General features: G+C 45.0%; 1 protein-coding gene across 4 annotated transcripts in view; it reads left to right on the forward strand.

Annotated features, from left to right (window-relative positions):
• The window catches only part of AHCYL2 (adenosylhomocysteinase like 2), a 118,830-nt gene that overhangs the window by 70,527 nt on the left and 30,451 nt on the right, over positions 1 to 17,852 (forward strand). For 3 of the 4 annotated variants that reach the window (XM_068944521.1, XM_068944436.1, XM_009679290.2), the window contains one exon: positions 5,400 to 5,508. In XM_068944521.1, coding sequence (XP_068800622.1) covers positions 5,400 to 5,508 — 109 coding nt within the window. Of the gene's footprint in view, positions 1 to 757; positions 904 to 5,399; positions 5,509 to 17,852 lie in introns of those variants that run through there. The other variant, XM_068944678.1, reaches the window with a different exon arrangement.

A 17,852-nucleotide genomic window follows, 5' to 3' on the forward strand; every position in this document is an offset into this window, starting at 1 on the left:
CCTTCTCTTTTGGGGAGTAAGTGTTGAAGTTCTGCATAGAAATTGTCTTGGCTCCGTTGTCAGGGACAAAACAAGCGTCCCGTCTGACCTCTCCCTGGGGCTGTCCTTTGCCCTCTCCTTGCGCTGGTAGGTGCCTGTACCAGGGGAAGAGGAATCATCTGACTCACGGACAGCTAGGTGGGAGTTAGTGACTTGGGGGAGACCGTTGACCGGGACCGCTGAGAAGGCTTGACCCTTCCAAGGACGGAGGGCTCTGTGCTTGCTGCCGTGGGGGAGGAAGGGGGGCTGGCGTAATTAAAAAACACTTTGCCATCGAACAAATACCTTCATTGTTTCAGTTGCTCATTAGTTAATTTTGTTCTAATGAGGCTCTGTTAACGTAATCATCTGACATTGGGGAGAAGGAAGGTGGGGGGAGAACCCAAGTTAAAAAGAACCTAATTAGCAAGTTAATTATAGCAAGCAAGGAAATGTTCTGGTTATATAAATAAGCTATTGTTATGCACGCACAAGCCAGGCCATGTTAACAACGGCTGCTAACTGTTTAGAGGTCAGGCAAACACTGTAATTCAGCATAAACCAGAACTAGGACTTGTTTTGCGGGACGCATGGAGGAATGCCTCGTTAAGTCTTGGGGTTCTTTCCTGCCAAAAAGGGCCCTTCGAAGGGAGTCTGCAAATGCAGGCGAGTGCAGCCTTCCCCTTACCTTCCTCCTTCCTCCCGCCCTCTCCCTCCACCCAAGAGCTGAAACCAGAGCAGACAGGATCGCTGGTGCTGGGAGGTATAAATGAATGGCCAGCCGCTACCCCGGACTGGAAGAGTTGCAGAAGGGCCCTAGGTAAGACCATCATGCCGAACAAGAAGAAGTACAATGTGAATGGAGATTCAGGGATTAAAGCCCAGGTGAGGGCAGCCTTTAGGTACTGTACTCTTGTCTTTCTATTAAAAAGTCCGTTTGTTTTTCTCTCTATACCCCCACTTTTTTTTTTTCTCCTTCCCTTCCTTGCTCTTCCCGCAAATCACTTACTTCTGGGATTGACTCAGCCCCTTCGCCGGTTAGATAGAAACACGCTCTCCAGAGAACTTTTCTTCATTTTCTGTCAGGAGGTTTGAGACGGTGAAGCGTTGAGCCAAACATGTTGTTCTGGGGTTGTTCTTCAGACCACCTGGAGCAACGTGAAGGAGTAAATGGATTTCTGAGCAGGGAGTTTGTCTGCGATTAAGCTGTGTATGAAAACCTCGGAGAGCAAGACTTGCTCTTTTGCTCTGTGGATCGGCGTAGAGCTGACCTTCAGGGTGGAAATCCTAGGCAGCTTCCTCAGGTAGACGTGTAGCTTATCTCATTTAAAATGTAGTGAGCATGCACATGCATTTAGAAGTCATTAACCCTTGTAGCTCTGGAAGTTAGGTTTTCCAGCTTGAATTGTTTTTCCTGCTGGGGGTTCGTGGTTGCTAAAAGCAGCAGCGTGCATATACTTACGGAGCAGATTGGCCTCCTAAATCCCAACATTTGTAGTTTTCAAAGGCTTCGCAATCTGTCGTTTGAGCATTAACTCATGCAAAGTTGGCTGTTACGTTAAGAGATATTTCTGTTTGAGTTGAGCACGTTCCACCCCCAGTAATTGAATAACTTTTTTTGTGCTAGGCTCACATACCAAGTCTTTGATGCGGACAAGGCGGTGCACACACAACACCATCTATTGTGTGGTCGCTTTGCTGAATCCCGTGCAATGCAGTGTAGTTTTAAATGAGAATTTTCATCTGGATGGGCAAAGTCTCATTTTCCATACCGTTCTTCTGACTGGATTGAGTGTTTGTTGCTGAAATTTCAACTCTAAATTGAAGACCTGTTGTAGAGATTGTCTTGAAGGTATACTGCTGCCAGCCACTGCTATATGTACCTATTCACACATGCATGCAGTACAGTATTTAGCACTGGATGAAGGTGGATACAATAGTTGTCCTAAGTAAATCAAGTTTCCAGCATTCACTCTTGCCCACCCTTGTCTGTTATTCCGTGGATAAAGTTAAACGAAAAGGGTGAAATGTTATGCTAGTGAAAAACATACCTGAGACTTGGCCTGGAAGACGCCTCTCCCCTACGCACCGTGATGCTTCTGCTGTTCTGGTGCCCGGGTGCTACTTCTTGGAAGTCAGAGCTCTGCTCAGATAAACCCTGCTTGTGGCAGGACTTTCATGAAGTCCAGTTCCTACTTCAGCTTAATTTGGTCCGTGGTTTATTGTGCTTTTCAGCATGTAGTTGCCTGCCTGTCTTGCGTCTAAAAGTACCTTGTGAATACAATGTGAACACAATTATAGTTATCACTCTGTTCCTGATAACATTGTTGCAATGAATATCTCTGAACAGATGAGGTAGGAAAGAAAAACGTTAACAGAACTTCTTGCAGAACTTCTGAAGTCGATAATACAAATTATTTACCCTTAGTAGACTTGCAGCATGTCTCACTTTGCCTGGAGCGTCATTTCACACAAATAAGCTGGTGCTTTGATGAAGCTGTTCAGCTGCTGAGGGGTTTGTTTTAAATGAAAAAAAGTTATTTCAGGCCAGTTAAGTGTTGTTAGTAAAGACTATGAAACCTGGCTTGTGTGTGCAAAGACCCTACCTCACGTGGATCAGAGGTGTTAATCTGGAAGGCAACTCCTGATGGTAACATCAGTTCAAGGCGCTTTTTGCTGTGTGTTTTCCGATCCCGTGTAGCTCTGTTGTCGTTCATTTTAAGATTAGCAGAAGAAAAGCCTGCGGGTGCTGCGGCAAATTTTTGTTTGGCAGGCCCTTTCCCTCCTCCCCACTAGCTTTGACTGTTTGTCCCAGGGCCAGGTCAAACTTGAGTTCACAGAGGAATCTGAAATAGCCACCGGAGCGCCCCATCACCTTTTTCCTTTTTTCCGTCTTTTTCTCCCGGGCTCCGTGCCGTGGTGCCCGGCGCGCTGCAGCCAGGCTGCACAGTTCTCGTCTGACCTCGTCTGCGTCCCCCCGAGAGCTGAAGAGCCGACATGGTATAGTCGCGATAGCGAAGTGTTTGCTTGCTGGCCCGAGAAGCAGGGTCCCGGCTCCGTAAGGTCGGCAGCCCATTCCCCTGCAGCGTCCGGTGCCGCTGCTTAAACCTCTGGGCTTGAACTTGAGTTCCCAGGAAGGGATCCAATTCTTTATGGTTAGGTGACTTCTTTAAACAAAACTGACTTCTCAGAATACCCCAGGGGTTTAGTTAATAGACTCAATTAATGGCTTTCAGTATTTTGAAGATGTAAATATTTAATCCCTTTGCACCAGATTCAGTCGGTTTATGCCCATAGCAAAGTCCAAGGAATGTTGCAAATGGAAGTTATTTTTTCAGTTTCACTGAGATTTAGCACAAAACATAAATGTATTTGGAGCGTTGATGGTTAGCTGTCAAGACAATAAGCACTGGGAGTTAAAATACTTCCTAAAACCGTAGGCCTGTGTGCTGTGCAACCTCGGACAAGGCAAGTAGACTGAACAGCTTTAGGATGTAATAGAGTCCGTACAGGAACTTGTGAGTCGCTTGCAGTCACTGGCTTAAGGTTGTTACTGAAGTGAGTAGGGGAATGAGACAGTTGCACAATTTGGAGTTTTTTCTTGAGCTGAGCTGATAGGTCCACATCAACGGGACACTGAAGGGTCTGAGGACAGGGAATAGGTGGTGAAGTTTCTGTTGCCAAATCCCTGGTAAACATCTGACCCTGTCTGGCAGTGGAGTCTTCTGTAAGAGCAGTTATTTGCTTTATGTGAAAACCTGGATTTAGACAGTTTCTAGTAAGCAGATATTGGCTGTTTGACCTCCTTGCTGTTCTTTTCAACAGAGGGCAGCAGTAGAACAGGACTTGGAGAGAGGGTCTGCTCAGCTAAGAGATGCTTCACCCGGGAAAGGGTTGAAGCACATGGACAGGGAGCGGCAGGGAGCCTGTTCTATTAATACGAATGTTAAACGTCATTTTACCCTTGAGAGTGTCTAGGTAAAAATGACACCTCTTTACTTGTCCCTTCTGTCCTCTGCATGCTTTGGAGTAGATCAGCTTTGCTGACATTTTTTTAAAATAAGTGTTTGTGTCTGTTAGCCTGGCAGTAAACGCAGCTGTAACATGGGACAGAACTGAACCTGTCCTTGCCCTGCGCTGTATCAGAACAGCTTGCCTGGTGGTACTCAGTGGCTTGCAAACCTACTGATGGTCCTGGGGCTTCACAGGCGTTACTGGGGAGTCTAACTGGCTCTGTAAAATTGTAATTGGTTGGTGATGATTGACATGGAAATGGGTTTGATTCTTCCTCTCAGTTTGAGCAGGCTGGTATTTGTAATCCACTAACAATTTGTTGCAGTGAGATGAGCACCCTTGAAGACGTTAGAGGGTAAATGCAGAATCCTAAGGAGCATTAATGTCGTATCCGTTACTGTGCTATTATTGTGGGCATTGCTGATAAATAATATTGTCGGTTCCTATTTCCTTCTCTCCAATTTGGATAATTACATTTTGCCAGTCTGATATCCCACATCACTTCATTTACACGCCTTATCCTTTCTCTCTTGATTCATTTTGTTAAGTGATGTGCTCTTAAATAGCCACAGCCTTCCACCAAGAGCAAGATGCGCTTCACCAGTGCATCCAGCGATCTGAATCCTTGTTTCGACTTTTGCTGTGTGGCAGCTACTGCTTGCGTCTTTTCCTTGACCGTGGTGACCACAGTCCTGGGTCAACGTTTGAGACCAGGAAAGAGTAGTTACTGCCTCTCTCTCCCCCTCTCCCTCTGCATGTTTCTCCAGGCAGCCATACTCCCAACAGTGCCAAAGGCCCTAGGTGATATATCTAATCTTAAATGTTTCTGAATATAGAATGCAGCTGGAAGTGGCATTCATTACTCAAAGTGGGTTTTTTTGCCTTTTGTGTTTTGTACAGCAAAGAGCGGGCATCTCATACTAGTCCTGACAATAAATATAGCAAGACAAATTGCTCTCCTCATCAGTTCTGCAGATTTCTGAAGGCCCTCTAATATCACCCTCTTTGGACTAATAACCTTTACTGTCAGCACTTGTGTCATCACACATGTTTTTGTGTAACTGGAACAGAAGCATTTCAAGCCCTTCTAATTTGTATGCTGAGAGATGGCTAAAAGGGAGCTCCAGCGTGTTTAGAAAACTGTGTTAGGTAGAGGAGTGCCTGGAATTAAACTAAGCCAACTTAGGCTACCCTGTCCCCACTTAAATAATAGACATTGCAATTCAGCCTGCAACTGAAATGGTGTTACCGTCTGCTGAGACGCAGACTTTGGGGTCTTAGAATTACTTTGGGTTCTTGGAATTAGTCTTCTGTGTCAGAGTATTCATTTTTTTACATCTGATTTAATCAAAAATTTCTCTTAACAGATCCAGTTTGCTGACCAAAAGCAAGAATTTAACAAGCGCCCAACCAAGATCGGTCGCCGTTCACTTTCCCGTTCCATCTCGCAGTCATCAACAGATAGCTACAGCTCAGGTTTGTGTTATTGCCAACTGCATCCTATTACAGCGTCTTTTCAAACTGCAAGACTTTTTGTCACGCATTTCCCTAACGGTAGCAGCTTAAGGATCTCCCCATTCTGCTTCATAGTCAACAATGTTGGAGGGAAGGCACGGAAAGAGGGCTGTTGCTTTTTTCTCATCCTCACCTGATAGAAAATTAAAAGGATTTTTTAAGCAGGATCTAGGGTTAAGCCAAGACTTAAGTTTCTCTGATATTCTTAAAACATCAGAACTGTCCTTATAAACCACGTGTATAGTTGCTGCTGGTTTTCCTCCTCTCTTTTGCTTTCTTTCCCTTCCAGGCTCAGCAAAAATTGTCCCAGTTGCAGCCACGCTTGCATATCGCCTTTCCTTTGCGTTAGCTTACCTGTTTTTTTAAAAATAAATGAACATGGATTCCATTGTAGGTTCACATTCACCTACAGCACGTGAAATTAGCTGGAAGTCTCTGGAAGAGCAGGACATATGAAGGCCACACATATGTGTCTTCTATGTTTTTCCTGAGACACAGGATGCCACAATCTGCTGGTATCTGAGAAATGAAACTTCTAGTGAACGTCAGACTTTGCTGCTCTGTATTGCTACCTATACTTATGGGAATTTCTGGAAAGAGAGGTTGGGAGGTTTATTTATTGGGTGTATTGGTTTTGCTTTTAATTTCAGGGATCTTTTGAAGTTCTAGGTGTATTTATGAAGATTGGTTCTGGAGAAGCTTGATTTGGCTGGACTAATATTTGGTGGTTGTACAGCACTATCCAGAAGGTGCCATTCCTTTAAGAACACGGCATGCCAAAGTTTTATCATGTTCCATGTAGGTGCTCAAGTTGTCCTTTGTTTTATTTGAGCACGTACAAGTTTCAGTTTCTATGACTGAAACAATTTGTAGAGCAGTCCATGAATATTTCTTAAAACCCGGTAAGATTTAGACTCTGCTGAACAACAGATTAATTTTGTTAAGTGTCCCATTCATCAAACATTTAATGTTTAAAGCTGATGCAAAAAAGGTTGCACAAAGTCCTGAAAACAAATCTCCAGATGGGAATTGGTATTTTTCCTCACAGGATGGAGTGCAGCTTCGAGAGAAGAGTGCTAAAACTTGACTTGGCTTTGAGAGTGAGTGAAGAAGGGCTGCCTGCCACTGTGGCAGCAAAGTGAAGCTGCCCTGCACTTTGTAAACAGTCTCTAGCATCAGTTTATTCAGCAAATAAGTCACTGAGGTCACAGCATACTGAGAGAATTCAGTGTCACCACATTTTCCAGGTTTTAGGAGTGTTGCGCTCTCATTCTGTAAAACCTGATGCCCTCCAGTGGCATCTTTCAGCTAAACCTACTGTACCAGACAGCAAGTAACTCCAAGCAGAGTCAGACTTGGGACCAGAGCAGTATCATTCCTCACCCCTCAAGACTTCTCATGTTTGTCACTGAATATGTCACCAAATACTGTTGCTGTTGTTGGAGAGCTTAAGTCACATCAGGAGTTAGTTACGAGAACTGTGGGCTTTTCAGGAGTAGGGAGAGCTCATGTTAGGAATGTTCACAAGTTGTTCAACATATAGGTAGTCCCATCCAGGATTGTTGGCGCTTTGAAGGGAATACTGCTCAGCACCTGAAACCTTATAGCCAGTGTCCTAACAGCTACTATTACAGAAAGGAATTTGGGTGCAGTTCCTAGTCCCTCAAGGAAACAGAATGCGTCTGTTCCCCTCCTGGTCCCGGCCCCTTAGCCGTATCAAAGAAGATGCAGAAGAAATCCGTTTCCAACAGAAGTCTGCGAGGAATGAAGACTTCAAAACTAGAAACTGTTGGGAGGAGATATCACTCCATTTCCCCCCCTGCCTATGAAAGCAAACTATCAGACCTTTCCAGTGAAATGTATCAAAAGTCACCCTGGGCATTCAGGCCAGTTAGTGGCCAAGGTGAGATGCAGTCCACCAGACCTATAACTGTGGCTACCTCAGGGCACAGAGCAGCACAGCTTCAAACATTAGGTGTTCTGGGAGAAGTGCAACCAACAAGCAGAAGTCTGGCTTTAAGCTAGTGCCATGGGAGATATGCCATGGGAGATAGTGAGACTTCACAGCGAGGCCCCAACGCAGTCCTTTACGAAGTGCTGCCCTTTAGTCTCTGTGCATGAGATTGACTGGATTTGCCATATACTTGGCAGGCCACGCAGCATATTTCAGGAAAAAGAGAATCTGCGTTTCTTTGTGGATGTCTGGTAGTTCAGAATGCCAAAAAACACAGGAGCTCTAGGGTACGTCCGTCTCTGACCGTCTCAACTACAATACCTTGTGTATGACAAGGAATAGTTCTGGTTTGAGGGCAGATGAAATGTGAGCTATGGTGGATTTTTGGTTGCAGAATTTGCTTCCCGTGGACAGGTGCCAGTATGCACGATGAAAGCAGGTGGCTGAAAACCAAATCTGAGGGTGGTCTGCATACATCTGCCATTTGTGGATCCCGTATTAGTATGTTTGAGGTGGGGTTTTTTTGCCAGACCTCACCTGCAGCTTTCAACTGCAACTCTGCTGTTGAGTGGAGCAGGGTAGGGCCTGAGTGCTTGCACAGGGCTGTCCGTGCTTTAAGCTGCTTGCATGACCCCAGCCTGGTTGGCCTGGGTCAGCTAGCATTCTCCCAGGCAATGCGCAAACATGGCTTGGGGTTAGCACAGGTGAGGGATCACTGATTGCGGCCACCTTGTTACAGAGGAGAAGGAGTTCAGATGTCTGGACGTGAGCTGAGTTGTGCTACACCAGCCAGCCTCAGGACTAGAGAATAGTCCCTGGCTTGTTACATTACTATATTACTCGTGTAGATATAGCTCACGATTATAGCAGAAGCTGATGCCTGTTTGAAATCCTATTAGGTCTTAGCTGTTGACGACTTATAGAATGTCCCTATTTTTGTGCCCTTCCAATGATGGTAGTTGCCATAGCCTGTTGGCAACAAACAGGATAAAGCCTCCTGCATATGACACATGTGGTTTCAGGAAAGCTTGAAGCAATTTATGAGCTAGGGTTCAGGTTATACAAGCAGCTGCTGAACTCTTTCTTATCATTTCTCGGAACTCAACGGCAGGCACTGTCTGGAGAACATGTGCAGAGCACTATGTAAGGAAGCAATGAAGCATGAAGTTATCCTCTCTGCCAGCAAGCAGCAAGTTATGAACTGGATATCACCTCTGAAGGGTGAACACGTTTGTACTGCAAGATTCAGGAGCCAGGAGCAACCTGAGAGGTTTAAACAGAGACATTCTTATTAACTGTCTGTGGTCGCTGTAGGATGTCTCCACAGAAACGGTATCTTACTCCTGGTAGACTGCTGTAAATAGGCTTTGTGCACAGGAGGGCAATGCCAAATGCAGAACTTGCACCTGAACAGAAGCATGAATCTAGGCAGCTTGCCAGATGTCTTCCCGATACAAGAGTGTAAAACCTCCTGTGTATTTCTCTACTCATTTTTGCTGACTCTCAGGATGCTGGAATGAGGTGGGACAAGACCACACGCTGTTAGCTCACTACATTAAAGGAATATTATCACTTCTATTATAAAGGACCTGATCAGTCTCCTACCCATCTGCTGTTCTTTCTGGACATAGTGCGTATCAGAGTGATAGTCAGATCAGACACCTGAACAGATTAATACTAAGTGGCTTTGTGGCCCAGTTGTACAGCCCGTACACAAAGATCCTTGCCTGTGTGCTACGTTTAAAACATACTAGATTAGTACATAAAAGCCTTTCACGTTTGTCACAGCACAGCTTTAAAAGGTGACTGGTGGTTGCGAAGGTAACTGGTGGAAAAGTTGTGGCTGTCCTGTCTTCTCTGCTCCCGGCAGATATGTGCTCATTTCCGGAAGCTGTAACTACTGAAGACTGTGATCTGACCCTTCGCGCGTCTGCAGTGGAAGCCACGCGCAGTTCAGTGGCTCTGTCTCAGTTCCTGTGAAGTCAGCAACTGATCTTTCTGCCTCCTCTCCCACTTTTTGTTTCGTTCATTCTTTCATGCTGCCCAGCATGGCTGGAGCAGTCCCCAGAGACCTTCCTTGTTCCTGAAAACCTGCTCCTCTGCATAGCCACTGTGCAGGTCTCTCAGATCTTGTCTCATACCTGAGCCATCACCTTCGTCTTTCCGAACGTAGCTACAGAGCTTTTTGCAGTAGTGTCTCGATTCATATTTTGTAAAGCACTCTGTGCGCTTAGTGTGGTCTCTGCGTAGCATGTATAAGCTTCGCCTGGAAGTTTGGGAGCAGCCTGGTAACAAACAGCCTTGATCATTTAATAAGTTGAGGTTGACTATTTTTTTCCCTAATTGTTGGACTTTTTCTATTATTGCAGAAGAGAGGTCCCCACAGCTGAGAGTGGGCCCCTCCCTCCCCCACTCAGCACGGGCAAATGCCGAGGGAGCTCTCTCTGTCCCCAGAGAAGCAAGGAAGACGTGGCTAGCTCCTCCAGGTGGAGTAGGGCATTGGCCCATGCCACTGTGCCGCGATGCTGTGTGCCACCACGGTATAACCCACCCTGCTTTGCCTATGGCCTGTGTGAACACTCACCATGTGGCCCAAAGGGTGCTCTATCTCTCCCACTGTGGCTGCGTTTCCACACAGAGGGCTTTTAAGAGAGATCGAGGAACAGTGCATGCTGTGCCCGCTGCAGAGAAATATCAGCCCAGGCTCAGTTTCCACTTCATAAGCCACCTGGATTATGTTTCTAACATTGTCATCTTTGATAACATGCTCTAAGCTTGCATTAATGATTACACTTTTCTAATACAGGTCTGTGATTAGTATAACATTTGTACAGTTTTTACAACTCTAATCAGCAGTATATTTTATATGACTGCCATTTTTAAAGACTAATAGGGTAATTATCCTGGCTAATGTCTTCATGTTTGCCCCTGATTCCACAGCTGAAAGAACTTTTGAGTGACTTGGGGGAATTCTCCTCCGCCTCTTGCACTTAGTGTCTCCTGCTAAAGCATCAGCAATGGAAATTAATTAGTTTCTGAAAGTATTGTATTGTCACTCTAATGAAAGGTGCTAGGTTGACAGTCAGGATGGAAGACTTCTGTTCCCAGGACAGTCGCAGTATAGATAGAAATAAATCCCATTAGTATCTCTTGGCTTGGATGTTTTGTCATTCTCCTGTCAGGACTGAACAGTAGCATAGTCTAACAACCTGTGAAGCGCTCCTGAAATGGGAAAAGACTAGGAAAAAAAAAAAAAAAAGAAACGTGAGGAGAATAGACAACTGATAATGGTGGGGAAGAAGTGTGTGGAGGCAGGCTCAGATGTGGATTGGGAGGGCAAACTGGCAGGGAACACCGAACGCTCTTGGCAGGACTTACCACTCCCAGCAGGTGTCCAGGGAGATGGTAGACGCTGCCCAGTGGTTCTCTGTTTGGAGGCTGGAGTGGATAAGTGATCATGAGGAGGCTCCACACTTGCGAGGGTCTCCATCAAGCTTCCTCCTCCAGATGACCGGGATGGGCAGCTCAGCCAGGGCCAGGAGCAGCTCCTGTGATTTGAATGGGAAGGGCATGAGTGGAGAGGTGAGCAAAACCCGACTCTCTACTGAGACATGCTTAGTTGGAGGATGGTCATCCTAGTATCTGTGTGCAAAATGCCAAGGAGGTGACTGTGCCATCTTAGTGATGCAAAAATGGCCTGGGTGGAAACTCCAGCTCTCCTAAACCAGCAGAGACACTGCTGAACATAAAACTTCATCACTAGGTTACCGTAAAATACTAAGAATGAAAATAGTAGCAATCTGTGCTGATTTGACAAGTTAAAAGTGCAAGTCTCTTATTCCTTTACCTCTGCCATAAGCTGCAATTTTCTGTGATCTGTAGTGCAGTTGTTGCATGCACTGCATTTAAAATGAGTAATTTTTTCCCACTGGGGACGTTAATTGTTTTCTTTGCCAGCTGGCAGTGAGATATAAGCACTACATATCCACTAGTTATAGCGTCAGCCAACTCACCTCTAAAGCCCTAGTTAGCCTACGCGGGGGTGTTCTCGTGCAGTAACTTGTTAACGGATGAAGACTTGTCCGCTTCTAGCATCTGCTGCTCTTCAGCTCTTCATCTCTGGCAGAAGCAACATCATGTGACGGTTGTTTTCTGATGTCCTGTGCTTGATGTACCTGGAGACGTGCTGTGGTGTTTGACAGCCAGGCGGCTCAGCAGCTTTCGCAAGTCTGAGAACGGCACCAACCTGCAAGTGCAGCTTTGCTCCAGCCTAGGTGATGTTTGGCGCTGATGCAGTGGCGCTGCATTAGGCAAATCGCTTAAATTTCAGTAACTGTTCTTTCCACTTCTGTAGAACTCAGATAATTCTTATCTGCCTCTTAACAAAGATTTTGGGGATTAGCTAGCTAATATCAGTCCAGTGCTTTGAAACGCGAAAGAGCTAAGCATTGTTTATTGTGCACTGCATACACATTAAGTGGGTACTGAAAGAAGATTAGAATAGTAAGTCTTTAATAAAGGCGATTGACTTCATTCTTATGCTATTTCATAACTTTAGTGAGGTTATACAGAAAAGAAACAAAGTTTGTCTATTTGTCTTGGAGTCGGCGATTCTGGGTGTAGTAGAAGTGCAAGTCAGAAGGGCAGGTTTCCCTTCTTTCTTGCTCTTACTGATGTCAGTCCTACAGCTATCTTAAAATATCAGCAGAGCTGAACTTTGCTGAAGTTAGGTTCTGAACCAGTCTTTGCTGGTTTAGGACACTCCTAGTCTGCAGATGCCACCTTGTCCCCCAACACTTTTCCACTGGATAACAGAGCCTGAGACTTTATGTTCTGTTTTAAATAACATAGTTTATATAAAAAAGGTCCATGGCTTTATGGAGTGTCATACTCAGTTGAGCTTTCATTAACCAACTTTGGGGTAATTTGAGATGAAATTTAGGAGACTAACTGTATCCGTTCAGTCAACTGGATGTTTCCATATTACACATTTTAGGTATCCTCTCCTTTCTGTGATTATTTCGTGTTCTACAGGAAAACAAGGACAATATTTACTATTCTATGAAAGTTAGTATTCAATTATACCACCCTAATAATATTAGTATAATTACTATAGTGCTGTATAGTACGTATACTTAACAGTAAAGAACCATCTTCATGTGAGAATCTAGCTACCACCTAGATTTATTTAGGCTTTGTTACAAAAATTACTTTCAGCCGCAGAACTAAGATCTGTGGTTGTAAAGAAACCTCTGCACAGATTATCTGTCTTCAAGGAAATAATTCTTTAACTAATTAATCCTGGAGTCCTTGATACTAGAGTGAGGTATTATATAACATGCTCTTTCTTTATTAAGACAGGCTTCCAGTCTTTCAGAGGTGCCTTAGATTGTGCACAGAAGCTCACCCCCTAGAAATATCTTGCCAGCAGCATGGTGTCTGCAGGGTCAGACTTGCCTTTTGCACCCTGCAGAGGATAGACTGTTTGCAGAGAAATTCCAACAATGTATAATTCTTCTTAGTAAGCGGATTAGACCCAAACAGGTCTTGGGGAGCCTGGCACTCCGACAGCAGCAGCACTAAGCTTTTTCCCTTAGGAGCGTTCAAGTGTTTCATGCAAGCCAGGAGAGAAACTAATCAGCTTGCTGGGTGCTGCATGAAAGACAAACCAGTGGAGGGAAGGGCTTAACTCCCTGGTGTGGATTTTCTGACATGAAAATGCTAACAAAGGCATTGAAATGCTAGCTAGGAGGATTGCTTGTCTATAGTTCAGGTTCCCTGAAGGGACTGTCAGTATAAATCTTCACTTGGTTTATACCCATGCCGTTTTACAGAGGTCTGGATACTTCTGGAAAGCTTAAACTGGGAGCCCTGGTGATGAGACCATGGTTTCAGCCATGAAATTCTCTCTATGAAGTAATGCAAGAAGCACTCTACCTCTGTGCCACCTTAGTTCCTTTGGCCTAATTTAAGCACAGAATTAGGATGGAAAGTTGGGAATCTGTACTGACGGGTGAGTGGAATTCAGCTTCAGTAGAGCAACGTCTTTGAGCATCTGGTGCAGATCATTCCGTCTTGGAAAGGGTGGCTGAGTGAGATCCTGGCTCACACGTGGTACGACAGATCACTCAGAACGAGTAACTGTTCAGTTTGACTACACAACGTTTCCTACTTAAAGATTTTTTTTTTTTGAACTAATTCTTCCCTGCGGTCTTAGACGAAAGAGACCTCTTCATCCAACAAAGTCTAGTCAAAACTACCACTTCTGACATTTGAGGTCTTTAGGGCACTGAATATTGCTGAGAATGGTCAATGGGAGAAGAGATGTCAGTTTTAATCCACTGAATTCCAGATTTGTGTAATGCAGGTTAGTGTTACTCGTGAATATGCTTTTACTGTCACTTTTCTTGCTGATACATGATGTCAAAGGAATTGGTGAATTTGCAGGAACTGGCAGTATTAGTTCCAGGAGGAATCACCTACCAAAGAGCAAGGGTTCAATTGTGTTGAAGAGATCTATTACAGGTGCCCCAAATAGGTAGGATAGGGAGCAAATCCTAGACAACTAAGGCGATCTGCTAAGCTGGGCCTAGAAACTGCGATCGGCAGGACAAAATCCACGTGTCAGCCAGTTAACAGTGGTGATCTTCAGGGGTCAGTACCGGGGCTGACGCTGCTTGATGTTTTTATTAATAACCTGGACAGTGGAACAAAGTGCACTTTCAGCAAGTTCACAGATGATAACAGACTGTGGGAAGCCATTGATATGCTGAAGGGTAGACCTGCCATTCAGAGGGACCTCGGCAGGCTGGAACAACGGGGTGACGGGAGCTTCATGCAAGACTTTGTTGAACTTCATCTGGGATGGGACAAGCGAGTGATACAGGCTGTCTGGAAGGCAGCTTTGCAAGAAAGGAGCTGGGGGTTCTGGTGAACCGCGAACTAGACGTGAGCCAGCAGTGCACGCTTGTGACAATGAAGGCCAGCGTATCAAGCGTTATTAGCAAGAGCGTAGGCAGCAGGTTGAGGAAAGGTTAATTGTCACTCGATTTGGCCCTTGTGAGACCCCATCTGGATGTTGGGTCCAGTTTAGGCCTACCAGAGGCAGACGTTAACATACTGGAGCGAGTCTAGCGAAGGCTGCCAAGACAGTCGGTGGCCTGAAGCACAGGACGCGTGAGGAGAGGCTGAGAAAGCTGGGCTTGTTCAATCTGGAAGGGAGAACATGGAGAGGGGATCTAATTGCTGTCTTCAACTGGCCAACGGGAGGTACAGAGAAGACAGAGCTATGTTCTTCCCAGAGGTGCACAGTGTCGGGTCAGGAGGCATCAGACACAAGCTGGAACAGGAGAAATTCCGATTAAATAACAGGAAAGCTGTTTTCACTTGAGGGCGGTCAAACACCAGAACAGGGGCCCAGAGAGGGGCAGACTCTCCATCCTTGGAGATATTTAAAATTCACCTGGACAAGGCCCTGAGCAACCTGATCTAAGTTGGCCCTGCTTTGAGCAGGGAGCTCTACCAGAGACCTCCAGTGGCCCCTTCCTCCCTAAGTTACTCTGTGGTTCGATGTTCATTCTGCAGAGTTTATCTACTGTTACGCACATCTCTTAGACAAAGGAGGGTATCTAGTGATGTCACCTTTTGCTGAAAATACTACCTCCTGGCATGGTTTTTGTTTATACGTTCATTGTAGTTGGTGGTGTTCACTGAAGTCTGCGTTGTTTTCTGTAACTGTGTATGTAGAAGGGCAATGTCTTTTTCACAGATCATGAGAAGTGCTTAGGGAACATTAGATGAACCAAGGATGAAACTAGATCTTAATAGGTGTAGGAATTATGGTACTTCTTATGAGAAATTATCTTAGCTATCTTTATAGAATTAAAGACAACAAGGACGTGATACCTCTCATGCTAGCAATGCATAATAATTTGTGGTGCTCTTTTATAAAATGAACAGAAAGTATGTTTTACGTGTGAGCAGGTTGATTGTTCAAAACGAGCTAAACAAAATGAAGCTGAAAGTAAAGTGCTTGGAGGGAACTTGATATACCTACTCGTCTGAGCTCCTCTGCAGATTACTGGCCAACTCACTTGAGACGGTTACTGATAGTACTGCTTTACAAAGGTGATCCTCTTCTGTTATATCAAATAATTTGTATGGCAGACAGTGCCAAGGCCTGCGTTCATTTTATAAGAGCCACGTGATCTTGAATTGGTTCAAGTTTTGGAATCAAACTTCAGGGAAATTTGATCGGAAATGGGAGATAAGCATGTGGATCAAGTTCTTGAGTTATGCTCCAAGATACAGCTCCTGCCAGAGGAAAGGTAGTGGTGGTGAGGAACACATCTGGATGGATGGGAGGTCCCAGTGTTCCAGGTTCCAGGTGCTTTGTCTCTGGAATGGAAAGAGTAGTGATGGTTCCTGGTTTATCTCCAATCCTTACGTGTTGCATTGACTGCTGATCCCAGGCCTCAAAGATTCAAGAGGTCGGGTCTCCCATATGGGGGCAAATTCCAAAGGAGAAGATGACATGCATGATCTCTTCAGCTGATTATGATGAACTGGAGGCATCACTAGTGGCTAATTCACCAAGGCGAGAATTGAAAAGGGTTTGCGGTAAGATTTTGGAAACTGAGGATTCTCTGCACAGGTATTTAGCCTTGCTTTTGAGGAACACTGAAATTCTAGGTGTCTTCCAGTCAGCCTTACTTCCAGCACTGCTTGGACTCTACATGTGATCTTAGTAACCGAAATAAATGGGAAAGGAGATTTCTCACTCCGCCGAGCCTTGACTGAATGAAGGGCTCTTCAGTAAATCTCCGTATGCCTGGCAAACTAGATTCAAATATACTGGTTACCTAACCGAAAGTTTGGAGGACGCGTTGGGAAGACATGGAGACAGTTATTGTCATTGACTCTAATTTATTCTGTGTTCACTTGTGTTCACATACACACCCATACCCGATACCCTTATGTCACCTTAAACAAGAAGCAACTGGATTCTGTGAGACTGTATGTTTGCTATCCCCTTTAGGCGCCTTACTAAAAAGAGAAGTGGAGCTATCTTTTTTCTTCTTCCCATTTCTCTTACCAAAAGAGCAGTAGGAAGGGGAGCTTAAAGGAGATCCAGAAAGGCAAAAGATGAAGTATATCTCCGAGAGTTTGTTATTTATAGTAGAAAAGAGAAAAATCCAAGGGCTGCCATGAACTGTCTGTAGAATTACAGGGATGTTGGCCGCAAGGAACCGCCAAAGGTCGTCTAGTCCATCCTCCCATGCAAAGCAGGACCACTGCCAGCGCTAGATCAGTTGAGCCATGGTTCTGTTTAGCTGATTTTTGAAATTCTCCAAGGATGGAGATCTACCACCTCTCTGGGCAACCTGTTCCAGTGTTGCGCTACCCTCCTAATGAAGAAGTTTCTCCTAATATCCAGTCTGAGGCTCCCAAACAGCAACTTGTGGCCATTGCTCTTATCATCTGCCACTACAGAGGAGAGGTTGTCTCCATTATCTCTGTAATTTCCTTCAAGTAGGTATAGGTTGCAATTGGATCCCCCCCTTTGCCTCCTTTTCATCAGACTAAAAAAGCCTGGCTCCCCCAATCTCTCCTTGTAGGACATGTGCTCTAGGCCCCTAGCCATATTGGTTACCCTCCATAGGGTCGTCTCTGGTTTCTCAGTGACCCTCTTGAACTGGAGACCCCAAAACTGGACAGTGCCCAAAACTACTTGCAGTGCTGCACCCAGAATAGGTAGGGGTGATAACTTCCCTTGATCTGTTGGCCATGCTTCTTCTAATGTAGCCAGGATGTGCTTTGCCTAATTTGTGGTGAGAGCACGTGTATTGGTTCATACTCAGCCTGGCATCCCTCGTGACATCCAGATCTTTTCAGCAGGGCTGCTGTTCGGCCCCTCCGTTCCCGGTTTGCGGAGATTTGTCATTTTGCTGAGAAAATTCTGTGAAGTTAGTTTGGGGTGGTTTTTTCATCACCAATACTGCAGTTTTTCACTGGCATCTGAAACTCAAGTTTCTGGGACTATTTGTTCTACTACTGAGGCAACAGGTTCATTCATACGTAGCAAACAATATCCAGTTTGCGCAAAGTTGACTGTATAGAGGTAGAGTAAGTTAAAACAGTGACATGAGCAAGCACTTGTGTCAGCAGCATAAGAAGGGAGCGTACAGAAGAAGAGCAAGAGTTTTTGAACGCTTGCTCTTTTGATCGTAAGTGCACTTTCAAAACATGTGGACTCCCATTTTATATGTGAGCACTTCTTCAGTCTTACATGTGCTTAATATGGACTGTCTTCCGAATTTCATAATCTCTTTTTCTGTAAAAATTGAGCAAA

This window comes from Struthio camelus, chromosome 1 (genome assembly GCF_040807025.1).
Source record: "Struthio camelus isolate bStrCam1 chromosome 1, bStrCam1.hap1, whole genome shotgun sequence".
In the NCBI taxonomy this organism is placed as follows: Eukaryota; Metazoa; Chordata; class Aves; order Struthioniformes; family Struthionidae; genus Struthio; species Struthio camelus.